General features: G+C 36.5%; 1 protein-coding gene and 2 long non-coding RNA genes across 3 annotated transcripts; 1 reads left to right on the top strand and 2 right to left on the bottom strand.

The window, feature by feature from the left end:
• Positions 1 to 376: 376 nt before the first annotated feature.
• On the bottom strand, positions 377 to 2,112 carry LOC139190747 (uncharacterized). Its single transcript, XR_011575111.1, has 2 exons — positions 1,291 to 2,112; positions 377 to 1,046 (listed from the first exon to the last, which is right to left on the bottom strand). It is a non-coding gene; the product is annotated as an uncharacterized lncRNA (long non-coding RNA).
• A 6,712-nt stretch (positions 2,113 to 8,824) lies between these two features.
• Positions 8,825 to 9,920, bottom strand: LOC103452747 (uncharacterized). Its single transcript, XR_531773.4, has 4 exons — positions 9,761 to 9,920; positions 9,470 to 9,586; positions 9,253 to 9,369; positions 8,825 to 9,112 (listed from the first exon to the last, which is right to left on the bottom strand). It is a non-coding gene; the product is annotated as an uncharacterized lncRNA (long non-coding RNA).
• A 264-nt stretch (positions 9,921 to 10,184) lies between these two features.
• LOC139190784 (uncharacterized) lies at positions 10,185 to 10,517 on the top strand. The gene has a single exon (XM_070811258.1). The coding sequence runs from the start codon at positions 10,185 to 10,187 to the stop codon at positions 10,515 to 10,517; it is 333 nt and encodes a 110-aa protein (XP_070667359.1).
• Positions 10,518 to 15,270: the final 4,753 nt, after the last annotated feature.

Genomic DNA, 15,270 nt, shown 5'->3' with positions numbered 1-15,270 from the left:
TTTGTCAAGAAAAAAAAAAGGATAGAACCATCATGCTTTGCTTCAAAAGGTTGCCTTTTTTTCATTGAAAAGGTATCCATCACCTGGTTTTAGGTGCTTCAAAACACATATTCTGCAATTTTATTTCTTATTAAACTGAACAATGTTTACGGTTTAGCATTGTCCAGGAAGTTAAGATTACACAAGCAAAACAAAGTTTCGGCTATAGACAAGACTAGCAAGGATGCCCGCGCGTTGCTGCGGGAATGAAAATTGTATAACACATAGATATTCTAAAAAAATTATATATATATGTATATACAGTAGACAATACTATTTACATACATGTGCAAATTTATTTACAACTCTATCAACAATAAGGAACAAAAAAGGTCCGTGGGAGAAATGAAGTTTATGGTTGTAAATTGTGAAATTCCATACATGTCAAACTTCATTTAGGAAATTGAAACCATAAAGAATAAAGTGATAAACACGCAAAACAGTTCACAATATGAAACCGTTGCTTCCCTAAATAAGCAGTACCAACAAAATCATGCTTGTTTTGCTGCAAAAGAACAAAGTAGAAGAAGGGAAACAAAATATTTATTTGTTATTTTATTTTCTGTGGAAAAAACTTGGAATGAGAATCAATAGTGAATAGATCATATTTATTTCAAATTTTTAGACACAGAAAAATAGTACAGAAACCAACAATGAAGTTAAGAACGAATAAAACACATAGTACACATACCTGCTTAAACGTTCCTCCTTTTGCTCAGCCTGTCTTTGGAGTAGATTAGACTTGGGCATAAATTCATAAATCAGTTAAGAACGAAACCCAAAAGTAAATTGCTGTTCTTATTATAGAAAAGACAAACAAAATTGTTTCTTAAAATAACAATATGTATATAAGCAAGATCGTGCTTAATTTTCTCTAATTTAAAGAAATGGTATGCGCAATTTAGAACCTGATATAACAAAGCTTAACAAAAAATAAATAATAATAATAATAATAATAATTCCAGAACCTGAAGTGCCTTTTTAAAGCTTGGTCCTACTTTGAAAATCTACAAAGGGAAAAATTGTAAACCCAAATTAAAGCTTCTTCTCTTACTCAAGCAAAATGGAAACTTTATATGAAAAAAAATTGAAATTCTGTGTAATTAAAAGTGGATCAAAACTCTAAATAGATTATCTTAAAGCGTAGGAGATCGTTATTAGAATTTGAAAACAATTGAAACTTCATTTTAAAACACAGACTTAATCAATTGATTTATATTTAAACGGAAAGAAAGTAGTGGTCAATTTTACCTATCGTTTGTTTAGTGTCTCTCAATTTCCAATTTGTATTAAAAGCTTGAATTTTTTCTTTCCTTCCATTCCCCTGTGCATAATAGTCCAGTAGCTCTTGTTTACCAACAACAAATTGAAAACCATTTGGGGAAAATAACTAAGCCTTTAGTTTTTAGATTCTTGGTAGGCAAAGCAAGAAATTTACACACAACAAAACTATTAAAACTTTAAAACCCAATTCCCAAATTAGGTTCTCGACTGGCTAATGATCATATTGGATGTAAATTATCATCCCGAACATTGTAATGCTTGATTTTTTTTTTTTTGGGACATTTTAGTTAATCATTAATTAACTGAAGAATACAATTCGTAGAACAATAATTAGCAGATAAAACTAAAGGGAACAAAATACCAAAATTTGCAGTTAACAACATAGAGCTGAGTGAAAAATACAAAAAATAAGGATAGGAAGGCAACCAAAATGTGACTCTTACCTGGGTTTGGTTATGCTTCTATCAAGTGCTGCCCTTAACTAACGAAATAAGCAATCTCTTCACGTAGCACATTTAGTCATCAATCCCTTACACACACACACACACACACAGATAAAGATATTATGTATTACATTCTAATTTTTCTTTACTTACATTTTCCTTCTATTTCTTTATGTGTGTAAACTGACACTAATTCTCCATAATTTTCAGTCAATTCCATTGTAATTAAAATAAATATTGAGTATATACACACTTATAAACACACAAAATTTAGTTTTCCTTACGAAAGCACATACGTCAAATCAATGTTCCTACTATATTCATTTAATCAAATGATGCATCAAATATAATAATTAAATTATACCTCTAATTTATAACCTTTTGATTTCGCTTCATCTGCAGCTAAAACCAAAATTTAGACAGTCCCCAATATAATTCTGTCAAATAGAAGATAGCAACACCATGTAAAAGTCATATTGGGTGTCCACACCCACACTTATACTTTACACTTGGGCTTCAAAAATATTTGCACATAAATTCGAAAGAAGATGAATAAATTAAAGAAAAATCATATCTACTGGCAATTCAGACTGACCTAGAGTTGCTATCGAGTTCTGCCGAAGACAACTCTGCACTGTTGAAAAAGTCTAGGACAACCTGGAAATTTAAAGAGATCAAATTTAAAGCCAAATAAGCAATCATTTACTGAAAATCTTCACAAAAAAAGTGCTAGTTTCACAAATAAATGAAACCCAAATTAAATTTCTTGATAAAAACTAAGAACTTCAAAGCTTAAGACAACCCATGAATCCAACCATAAAAAAATATGCAAACTTTTGCACTGGCAAACCATTCATAAACCAAAAATGATATCTTAAACAAAACACATAAATCCAACTCAAAAAAGCTCAAATTTAAAACAACCAACACAAACAAAATATCAAACATGGTTCATTGTCTCTCTTTGCATTTTAAATCTTATCGTATTAACATTTCATATACTCATGCATTAGATAAAAAATTATATCTATGTTAAAATTACATGGACTGCTTTATCATGGTTTAAGAAAGCAACCACAAATCATAGTATCTACATGTTCCTCAAATTATCTAAAATACTAAAACAAAACCCTCACTTCTCACTACATGTTTAAGATATATGAACCCATACAAACCTCTTCACCATTCACCAATACCATTGGTGCTAAAAAACCAAAAGAAAAAAAAATAATTAAATAAGATGGCCACTAACCAAAGCATCCTTTGAACAAATTAAGAAATTCAAATAAAATTAAACACCCAGAAAAACAGAAACACAAAAAAGATATGGTTGAATTGTCAAGGAAATCAAGATACTAATAAATATAAAGATAAGTTTGAATTGTTAATCAAATAAAAAAATAAGACAAAGCATTTCCAAACGTTGATTATGTCTGATGAGTTAATGCTATGTCATGGCCCTGGATTAGTCTTTCCCTCCTTTTCAAGCCATGAGATGATTGGTTCTGGTGTTTTACCAAGAATATGGAGGTTGCGCTGATAGTGGCCAATTGAGTTCCAAGACATGTTATTGAAGCGGTTTGCAGGATTGATCTGCCCAAACCCAAATCCTATGAAATTGACAACGAAGAAACAGAGAATAAAAGGAAAAATGTATTATAGCATACTATGTCCTGCTTCATACATATTTAATCCTTCAATTAAACACACATTTCCTTTTCATCAAAATTAGCATGAATATAATAGTGCTTCCAGCAGAAAATAAAAGGAAAAAATGACAACCGAAAAAAATTGACAACCCAAGACATATAAGTTTAGAACAGGGCAAACAATGACAACCCAACAAAACCAAAGATTTAATTAAATGAAGCATAATTCAGTTTAAATCTCATAATTTATTTATTTCAGTTTCTGACCAGTCAAACAAACCATCATCGGAGAAAGAACCAACACCAAAAAAAAAAAAAAAAGTTAAATACCTTGATCGCAAACAGCTTGCAAGGTTGCAGACAGAAAGGCCAAAATTCAAACAACTTCTTTTGCTAAAACCAAATATGAAAGCAGATCAGAAAGGCAGACCCAAAGCACGAAAAAAGAATCAAACAACATACAATCAGAAAAGCAGAAAACTCACCAAAACACCTTAGATCGCATCGATAACTTTTCCTGAAACCAAAAATCAAACCGCATCGCAAAGCCACACTCAAACAACGAAAAAAAAAATTGAAATGAGACACGGCAAGAACTGCAAAAAAACTCACCAGAGATCGTTAGTTTTCCGAGAAGAAAACGGCCGTGAATAATCGACGAGACAAAGACGTGAAGGACGGATAGCGAAAACAACGAAGGCGTGGGAGAGAGAAAAAACCTAGGCTCCAAAATAAGGAAAAGCTGAAAATGGTGAGAGAGAGAGAGAGAAGGGAACCCAAAGAAAAGGCGGAGTAGAAATGGAGTGGAAGAACCACCAATGACAGACGCGTGGTGTTCAAAGGCAGAATCGTCAATGTACTGTAGAAAAGCTAAAAGATACTGCTGATGGGAAAAATTTGGAAGGCATTTCCGTCATTTTACTGTTCACGAACAGTGAAAAACAGTGCACCCAAGTTTGGGTTTTAGTATATGTATAATATGTTAGTCGTTTGACATTACTGGTCAAGACTCGATACACTTGGCGCTCAACCATATTTTTGAACAAAAAATGCATTTCAATCATTTTTGAAACAAACTCTAGAACAATTTGGGTCTTTTACGACTTGAAATATATGGCGTACAGTACTAGCATGCCTTAAATGATATTATTCACGACATTCATAAAGTTCATGTTGTAATACTTGCACATAATCTAGCATTCACGGCATCACTTTTGTGCAAGTCGAATAAAAATATTTATGGCGTAACCGTTGTGTGTCGTATTTGACAATTTACACGACACACTTTCCTTCTCTTTTAAAGCATTTCGTTATGTCGTAAATTGAATTTTTTATATATTTGGGTCCCTACTTTTTATGGCACGAATGGTACGTCGTAAATAATAGTTTCTAGCTTCACGCCTAAACTTTCCCACTCTGCACCTAACAAAAAATACGCAGGAAATTATAGCACCAGAATGAAATATCAAACAAGTGAAATTCTAGACCATTCCACTTCACCTTCCCCTTTCTTTCTCTCTGCCCTTCAGATTGCTCGTTTCTTTCACACCACCGTGACCCAACAGGATACCCAAATTTATTTACCCAAACAACTAACCCCTCTCTCCATCGCTTTGTCGCGGTCCATGGCCTGATCTCCACGTCGCTTGTTGTCCACCACCGAAAATTCAAGAACCGGAGAGATCCATTCCACCAAAACTCAAATCGACACTAAATCTTCCTCTCTCAAACACACGAGACTGCCGTTTTTTCTCCCAATGTTCTAAGGTTGAATTTTTTTTTTTCAAATTTTTATTTTATTTTTATATAAATTTGGTTTTGAATTTACAAGTACTTTTCTCCAGTAGCCCCTCCACCTGCACATTCGCACTCCGCAGCCTCCAATTTGGGTTTGATTTTGCTAAATCTATATGTATTTGTGCATGGCTTTATTATTCTGTGATTGGGGATTCTTTAACTTGATTATTATTAAATATGGAGGATTTTTTTTAATCAGTTTTCTATTTGCCTTTTATTTTTCAGTATTTTTCTTTTTGCTGTGAATTTGTAGGATGAAATTATTTTTCTGGGATGCTTCTGTTTTTCTTGCTATTTAAAGGTAAAATCTTTTTGGCTTGTTGCTTATACAAGTTAATAAGAAAGGAAGGTTTAGTAATTTTAGGCTTCGTAAATGCTTTGAAATTGAACCATACATAATTGTTTAAGCTACCACTTTATACTCTGCAGTCAATTCCAAGAGCTATCATTTATGTTTTATGGAGAAGCAATTTTATTGTGTGAGGTTCTCTTTGAATCCAGAGCAGTGAGTGCTCTGTACTTGAGTAGTTTTAAAAATTAAAAATATAAGCTACTGTTTATTGGATATTAGGATATTAATGCTCTCAATTGTAATGTTTATCTTTTAGTTGCTCTGCATTGTAATCCTACACGTCCTGGAGGCTTATCTCCTCATGTTGCTTTTGTATACCAATACTTGTATCACTCATATGAAAATCAATGAATTGATCGGTTTTTACTAATGATGGAACTTGTGCTTATTGGTTATATTTGGTTTTTGGGATCACTATCTAATCCATGGTTTGTAATACAATTCAATATTTTTTGTCTTTTTTGTGTTTTTGGGCTTCAACATTTGGATCTTTCTAAATGTTTGGTTAATTCATTTTTTTATATTAATTTTCAATTACAAGTTGGTACTTGGTTGCTTGACTTCTAACCCTTTTTGTAGATTTTCTGGTTTAAAGTTTCAATGTATATTTCATGTATGTTTGTACAAGAGTGAGTCTGGGTATATATGAGAAGAGAGAGGGAAAAGAGATGGGAAGGATGGTTGCAGCAAGCAGCCGACAAGAAAGAATAAGGCATGTTACCTACCTAAGACATTACCCCAATCAGTCTCCTCCCTTAAATCAAGGGAAAGGTGATTTACATACCCTTACCCTAAAGATTACAATGAGCCTTACCCTAGAGATTTACCCTAGGGGTCACCTTGGTAGTAGACTCCATATGCATAAATTTTTCTAACCAACAAATTGAACGAATTTTGTTGCCCGAATTTTGACTTGGGCAGTTCAATTCAGCATTAAATTGAACAAAAAAATTCTGGAGGAAATTGAACAAAAAAGGGGAGAGATGAGGATGGAAGACGAACCTGCTTGAGAAGGCGGATGATTTGGAGGTGGAAGGTGGTTTCGTTGACAACCTCACTGAAGCACGTGACTTGCACGCCACCGTCATCGCCGTCGTCGTCGTTGATGTAGCTCGGACTAGTCGATTCTTTGTGTTCTGAAATTTGAGCGGAGCTAAATGCACCGTTGGGAGCGCCGAGGTCTAAACCACTACGCGCCATTGCTCACGGAAACGAGCAAAGTGAGACTGAGAAAGTCACAAGGCGGTTATAGATGGGCAAAGTGGGTTTTTCGCTTTTTACATTTAAGGGTAAAAGTGTGTCATCATCATATTTTATATATAGGGTGATTTTGTATAAAATCAATTAAAAGTTATGATATTAACAATAGGTCAATCAAATTTATTAGAATTATAAATAAGTCAATGATTTTAAGATATATTAAAACACCTCAATTAAATTAAAATTACAAATGATGTCATTACCATTTAAAACACTAAAAGTTTCCATCTCCTTCATTGTAAATCGCGCGTCCCACCACCTTCAACCTCCCCTGCCTCCCACCACCTTCAACCTTCATTTTTCAAACACTGCAACGCAATGTCTGTTTCCTATTCTGTGATTGTGCATTCGGATTCAAATAGGTTTGTGGATTCAGATTCCTATTCTGTGATTGTGCATTCGGATTCAAATAGGTTTGTGGATTCAGACACTTTGTTGCAATGTCTGTTTCCTATTCTGTGATTGTGCATTCAGATTTAAATAGGTTTGTGGATTCAAACATTGCAACGCATTGTCTGTTTCTAGTTCTATGGATTCAGACACTTCGTTGCAGTGTCTGTTTCCTATTATGTGATTTCAAATAGGTTTGTGGATTTAGACATTGCAACGCAGTGTTTGTTTCTTGTTATGTGAATTCAGACACTTCGTTGCAGTGTCTATGTCATGTTGTGCTTTTACGTTAATGTACTTTTACGGCGTCGGAGTCTCAATCTTCGCCACCAAGTTTCCCGGCGTATTTGCTACCATGTGCCTCACTCCTTTTGACGCCCAGAACGCCTGATCCATCAATAACTCCAACGTCCTTGCCGTCTCAAGCATGTCCACGTCACCCGACTCTGTCATCGAGATCCTCGACACCTGGCTTAACACCCCCTTTAAATCCCCATGCTTCGCCTCTAATTCCAAACCCTGGCCGCCTAAAATAAAGCCTTTCCTCGACAATTCAATCTAAGAAATTCGAAATTCAACCCCTAATTCAATTTTTGCAATTTTTTCAAAAAAAAAAGAAGAAAACTTAAAAGAGAGAGAGGGGGGACCTATGGGCAAAGTAGACATCGCGGCAGAAGAAGATGTGGGGAGAACAGTCAATGAGGTGTCAGATGCGGTTGACGAGCAACTGGTCGATTCTCTAGCAGCCAAACTGGTCGATGAGCTTGTTGTAGTCGATTTTCCCGCCACCTTTGGCCGACACCATCCATGGATTCATTACCTGCTCTTCCTCTTCCTTCTGTTCTGGTTCTGCCTCTCCCTCTCTTTTCTCCATCGTCACTCTCTCTCTTTCTCTCCATCGTTCGCTCGTTGTATGTAAAAATCGGCGGCATCTTCTTCTTCCTTTCTTTTTCTTCGGAGGGTATTTTGGTGTTTTCATGGATTTTATAATGACCTAAAGCCTATGTGGCATTCATCATTGACCTATGCCTAATTAATAAAAATATATCATTGATTAAGTCTAAAATAAAAATATGTCATAGATATATGGCTTAAGTAAAGTTTATATTGACCTTGGGCTAAATTACCTCTATATATATGCCAGGAAAAACTTGCAATGCAACTTCGTCATTTGATTCTTTATTTTTATTTATCCAACACAAGTGAGAGATGAAAAGTAGCGTGTAAGAGAAAAATAAGGATGTGAAAATTAATTCCGTAAAGTTGTAAAGTAATAAATATGAAAAAATTAAAACACATTCATTCAGAACTAGATGATGACATTTCAAATTCTCTAATATCTATTGAACAATAACAAGTCATAAAATCGAACATCCTAGATTCAAATTAACAAACACATGGATCTTAGACTTTCTCTTAGCCCAATCCATCCCCTCCCCTCATAGTAGACTATCGACATCCCCTTACATGTAGAATATCGTTGTTTAAAAATAAAAATTACTCACTTCCTCATTCCTCAAAGATCTGTATAATTTTTGTGACAAATATTTTCTTTTGCTTATTACCTCTTACTTGTTTAAACTTGAAATAAGGGGCAGAAAACGGAGGGATAGGAAGGAAAGCAATGCGACCATTTACTTTCAAAACAGAACACAATGTAACCATCATCACAAATAAGTCACAATAGTTGAAAAGATTGGAAAACTGAAGAAATTATGCGGCTCATCTTGCCAGGATAAACTCACAATTCACACTTTTTGCCTTTTTGGCCAAATCATAACACACACTTCGAGGGTTGAAAAATAATACAAAGAACCAAGAAACTCTTAAGCTTCATCCACGATGCACTCAATTGCTTGCTTGCAAATTCCGGTCATTGTTGCCTCAGGGCCATAAACCTGCATTGAGAAACGACGTCAGGCTGGCAGCCCGTAACTTATAATCTATTTGTGTTTTACATCACCCTTTTAATGTTCTTCAAGAGTAAGGCTTGTTAACAACTGATATCAAATGTCAAAACCAGAAAGTCCTCGCATACCTCAAGAGGAACTCCGAGTTCTTCCCCCAAAGCACGCATCTTTGCCAAACCAGTTTGATAATTTGGACCGCCCCTTCTCACAAATATATGCATTCTTGCCGCTTTTAGCTTGGATTCCTTTGATGTCGCAAAAGAGAAACAGTTTGAGCATAAAAAACAAAATAAACCAACTAGGCCAATCTATCTATATGATATGAATGTCAAAATGTGGTGGTACCTTCTCCCTTAGGGCCCTAATAATTCCACTGAATGTAGCAGCTACGTCTGTGAAATTAGCTATACCACCTCCAATTATTAGAGCTCTTTTACGACCATCTGGATCAGCTGTTGCACACTGCAATATATGAGATTTTTATTGGCAGTTAGTGTATGCTACATGTAATGGTTGCAACTTGAGTAGTCAGACGAAGTACATACGAGTGGAAGTGTGTGTGTGTGAGCAAGAGAGAAGAAAGAGGTTTTCGTAAGAGAAGAAAGAGGTTTTCTTAAGATAAGAAAAGCTTCTTACATCGACCACAACTCTTGCATATTGCAACACCTCTTCCTCATTTGGAGCTCCACTATACTCTGCATAATTTCCAAGTTCTGAAGCATAACCCAAATCTCCAACCTAATTCCCATAAATATGCCAGAATATTACAACAGGCCATGGTAGGAATTTAAAGGTTCCCAACGTTCAAAGAAACAGAGGGGAGAAATAGCAAACGGTGCACATTCAATCAGAAACGATGAATTAAAGCCAAAAATGGAGACCCAAAATTTTGAAAGAAAAAGACATCCTTGAAACATTCAGAAAAGTACAAGTCAATATTCCACTCTTAGATGCCATCAAACAAATCCCGAAGTACGCTAAGTTTTTAAAGAAGCTTTGCACAACAAGGAACCGGATTTGGGAGAAAGAGGTGGTACATGTGAATGAGAATGTCTCTGCAATGTTGCAAAGGAAGCTGCCACCCAAATGCAAAGATCCAATTAGTTTCACTATCCCTTGTGTTATTGAAAATACGAGGTTTGAACATGCTATGCTAGATCTAGGTGCATCAATTAATGTCATGCCATATTCTGTTTATGCATCTATGAATCTAGGAGAGCTTAAACATGATGGTGTTGTTATTCAACTAGCCAATCGATCTAATGCCTACCCGAAAGGAGTTTTGGAGGATGTTTTGGTGCAGGTAGACCATTTGATTTTTCCTGCAGATTTCTATGTGCTTGACATGGAGGATGCAGCCCACTCTCCACCACCATCAATCTTACTTGGATGACCTTTCATGAAAACAGCTCAAACTAAGATTGATGTGGCCAAGGGAGCATTAACAATGGCATTTGGTGGTGATATGATTCACTTTAAAATTCCTGAATCTAATGTGAATCTTACTAATGTTCGTTCTTGTTTTACCATTGATGTAGTTGAAAACATAGGACAAGAACCTTCAACACCAACCAAGAAGGATGAATTTCCAACCACCAACGAAGAGGAAATTGGAGTGGAGCACAAAGAACATACCACTAACCTCCAAATGCATAATCTGGCCGAAAGCACATTTGGAAAATCTGTTTACAGTGCTGTCACTTCATTGCAACACATTGGTAAACCACCTATTCCAATTTCAATTCCCATTTCAACTAATAGGTTGTTACCTTGTATGGTGCAGGTCCCCAATCGAATCCAAGCTGGTGGGAATGATTACATTGACCTAAGGATGCTCAACGCCCCAATCGGGAAGGATTACTATCCCCTTCCATTCATAGAGCCAATGTATGAGTATTTTGAGGAGCATGCCGTAGAGGACATACCACTCCATGTCGTGGGCCTTATTCAAGCTTAAATGGAAGTTTCGTCCGGCTAGAAGACGTTAAAGCAAGCGCTTCTTGGGAGGTAACCCATGTATTAAAAAAAAAGGAAGATCTTTGAATCGCTCCACAATCAATTTTGCGTTTCTAAAAACCTTCCCTTTTCTGCATTTTTATTTTGCCATGATTGTCATTTTTATTTGTTGCTTGTTTAATTGTTTTTGGTGTGGGTTTATTTTTTAAACATTGATAGATATGCAAGGTACTTTTACATTAAAATTCGTGAAAATGAACAGGAGGCAGAAAAATACAAGAGATAGCCTTCACAAAGGCTGCTTAGGAGAAGTCTCAGTAGTCGGCAGAGCCTCAGCAGTCGGCAGAGCCACAGAAGGATGAGGTATCGGAGGTTGATCATTTGGAGCTTCACTACACGGTACAGCCCCAGAAGACGAAGGCAAATGTTGTTGGAACAAACCCACAAACCTCTGATGATCAAGTAAAATCTGACCATCAGATTCCTGCATCTGGTCAATCTTCCTCTTCATGTTTGTAGCATAGTTGTGTGCAAGCATGTGCAACTATTTATTCTCATGCTTGAGCCCTCTAATCTCCTGTTTGAGACTCATCACTTCAGCCGCCAATTATTCAACTTGACGGGTTCAAGCAAATAGACGTTGGGCCATATTGGACACAGAACCTGCACACTGCACACTGAGAGCCAGAGAATCCTTAACAGCCAACTCATCAGATCATTTGGAAAGTAGTCTGTTATCTTTAGGAGTGACAAGGTTCCGGGCCACCACCGCAGCAGTCATATCATTTTTCATCACCGAATCCCTAACAGTAAGAGGACCAGTAAGGGATATGAAGGATGGGCGCCATATGTTGTCTGGAGAAGGCATGGATGCCTCTTCACCAAGGTTCAAGTCAAAACGACAGTCGGAGGGGCCAGACATTTTCAAAGGTGTTGAAGAAAGAAGAGGTCGGACAAATCGAGATCTTAGAAGTGCAATGAAGGGAGTTTCTACTGGTAGAAATTTAAGTGTGCTTTGAAACGAACTGCACGCCTCTATAAAAATCAGCACTCGATGGGATTTCAGAGATCGAAAAGGCTAGCTCAGAAATCGAAGAGGCAAGCTCAGAAATCGAATAGGCCAATTCAAAAATCGAAGTGGCGCTAGCTTTCTCAAAAGCTGGGCTTGCTCAGAAACCACGGGCCAATCTTCTTTTCCAAATTTGTCCACACTTGTCACATGCAACCTCTGCACTCGACGGAGCTCAGAACTCAAAGAGGCGAGCTCAGAACTCGAAGAGGCAAGCTCAGAAATCGGAGAGGCATCTGCTTTTCCAGACGTGTCAGCATCTGTCACATGCACACTCATCTTTGCGGAAATAACGGGCAGTTTGTCGAAGCACCGATTCCAAATATCGAAGAGGCACTTGCTTTTTCAGACGTGTCAACGCCTGTCACATGCACACTTAGCCTTGCGAAAATTACGAGCAATCTGTCGAAGATTTCTTGTGAAGTAGAAGGCACGTGAAGTTTACTGCTAAATCATCCAACGGTTGCCGACAAGAGTGAAAGAATAGTACCGGTTATTAATTCCTATAAATGTCAACCTTCACCCTCCATTGCAAGGCAGACATACATAACCTTTCTTCATCTCCGAGTATGCCTTCCCAACGAAACCTCTCGAGTCACTCAGTGTTCCTTATTCCTTGGGGTACCTCTGCAAACAACTCATCCAAAGCAAAAGTATTTCATATCATGAAGGTTGAAAGCAAGAGTATCTCATATCATGCTTTCTCCCTATCCTTCTCTTTGTCGTTGTGTTCATCTGCGGGACAAGGAGAAAGAGAGCAATCAGCCAGCACTTGGTATCAATTTTCCGATCTGGAACCGACTACCTGGAACCCCTTCCTGATTGCTTACCTAGCCTTACTCTCGAGTACTCATCTTCAACATCTTATGCTTCCTCTTCGTCTACCACATCTGCCTGGAGAATAGATAAGGGAAGTGAAAATGATACCTCGAAGCATGTGGAGACAATGTGCTAATTCATCCTCAGCTAGGGACAAGGAGAAAGAAAGCAAATGGAGGGCACTTGGAAAGATTGAAGAAAGAAACAGACCATCACCTATACCTCGTGCCTGCATGCCGTGCAGAAGAAACAAGCAGAGAAGAATGCAGACTGCACAACCAAGGAACTCTAATATTCCTCACTCAGAATTCCAAACCAGTTCGAGATCAAAGTTGTGGAAAGTCAACAAGATCATCTATCTCCAAAACCAGATTTGCGTTCTTAAACTCTACTCTGTCTGGTTTTTACTTCGCTATACTTGTCATGTTTATTCGTTGTTTATTTGTTTGCTTGTTTTTGTGTGAGTTTATGCTTGAAACATTGAAGACAATGTTTGATTTAAGTGTGGGGGTAACCAAGTTGTTTTGCATAAAATTCGTAGGAGTTTATCACTCATTACTTCTAGTGTTGTTCCTTGCTGTTTGTAAGTATTTTTAAGCTGTTTTTGAGTGTTTTAGTATGTTTTGACATAAAAATCCGAAAATCTCATAAAAATTTGAAAAATTGTTTTGAAAAACCCAAAAAGAGTTGTTTTTGTGTGTTTATTTGTGTCTTAGGGTACCTTCCAACACAATGATGAGGATTTGGTTTTTAATTACATGACTGTTAAAGAGAGTTGCAAACATGGATGAAAATTTGATTTACTCTCTAGTGTATGCTTGGTTGTGGTTATAATTTATGAATTTACATGCAATCATAAAGGAAAAATCAGTTTTTGTAACATGCTTGAAGGAAGGAACTCAAATGAACGCCATAACCTTGTGAGACTTGAGCCTAAACGTTTATTTGGAGAGTTAATAATCTGTGCATCATTGTTTTCTAAAGTCGTTGCATGATCTCATTATTCTTTGCTTGGTTGCTACTTAGAAGGCGTTTCATCATTTAGTTCCAGATGCTAGAACTCATGCCTATTTCATTCAAAGCATGCTATTGATTTGCATAACACATATTCAAGATGAAATTGTGTAGTGACCACCAAAGCCAAATTGTCATGCCACTATTTCATTATGTGTTTAAGTTTAACCCCGTTGAGCCTTGTTAAGCCTATGTTCTTTGTTAATCCACACTATCCTTACCTAGCCTAGTTTTAGGACCATCCATACCCTTGTTCTTGAAGCATAGTAAAGCATGACTTAAAATGAACTCCTTTTTTATCAATGTATTCCAAAACATTGAATTCGGCCCTAAGTGTTGCATGAATCTTCCCTTTGTATTTAAAAGTTGATTCTGCATTTGAAAGTGAATTCCAAGTGTCTATTTCATTGCTTTGCTTGCTATCGCTTTAAGAACGTTTGTTATTCCTATCCTTTCTTTATTAGCCATTACCTTCAAGCCCTGTTACAACCCTTGACTTCAATCTTGAGTGTTGTGTGTTTCAATTTGTGGAGTTCGAAATTGGTATGAGCATATGGTGTCACTGGTTCTCGCATCTAAGTAGTAGCATTCCATTCATGAGATCATATCTAAACATGCTTAATAACTCCAGAAAATTGCTTTCTTTGTTATAACATATGTGAGTCCTAGTCTTTCATGTTTACATTAATCTTCTCACATATACTAGTGTAGGGTGTGTAGTCAGAAAATGTGTGTGAAAATAGAGAGTATCTTGTAAGAAATTGAGCAAATTCTCTAAGGCATGTTATTACATTCAAAACATCGTTTTAATTGGTTAGTTGTGAACTAGTAAGTGGTGATCGTGATTAAGTATGTGCTCAAGTGTAAAGATGACCAAAAACTGTGGGAATGATGATTTTTAACATGTCATGTTTCATTAAAAATCCCTGAGGCAAATGTTGGAAGATCTAGGTTGTGTTTTGTTTGTTTCGTTTGTTTTGTTTTGCTCGAGGACTAGCAAAAGCTAAGTGTGGGGGAAGTTGATAAGAGCATATTTATACAATTGGGTTAGCTTGTTCTCATGCATTTATATTGTTATTTCTTAGTTAATTATGTATTTTAAGCTATTTTCGTGTGTTTGTAGGTCCATAGGCCTTATAAAGCAATAAGATGCATTTTGGTGCATTTTGGAGCAGTTCTGGGCTTGGAATGAATAGCACATGCATGGAGCAAGGTGGATGGATGAAATTGAAGACCAAAGAGGCTAGGAATGTGTTAAAGAGAAAGAAGAATTAATGTAAAAAGAACA

This window comes from Malus domestica, chromosome 13, assembly GCF_042453785.1.
Source record: "Malus domestica chromosome 13, GDT2T_hap1".
NCBI classification, from domain to species: Eukaryota; Viridiplantae; Streptophyta; class Magnoliopsida; order Rosales; family Rosaceae; genus Malus; species Malus domestica.
Note: the sequence above shows the minus strand (reverse complement) of the source record. Positions and strands in the feature narration are given on the sequence as shown.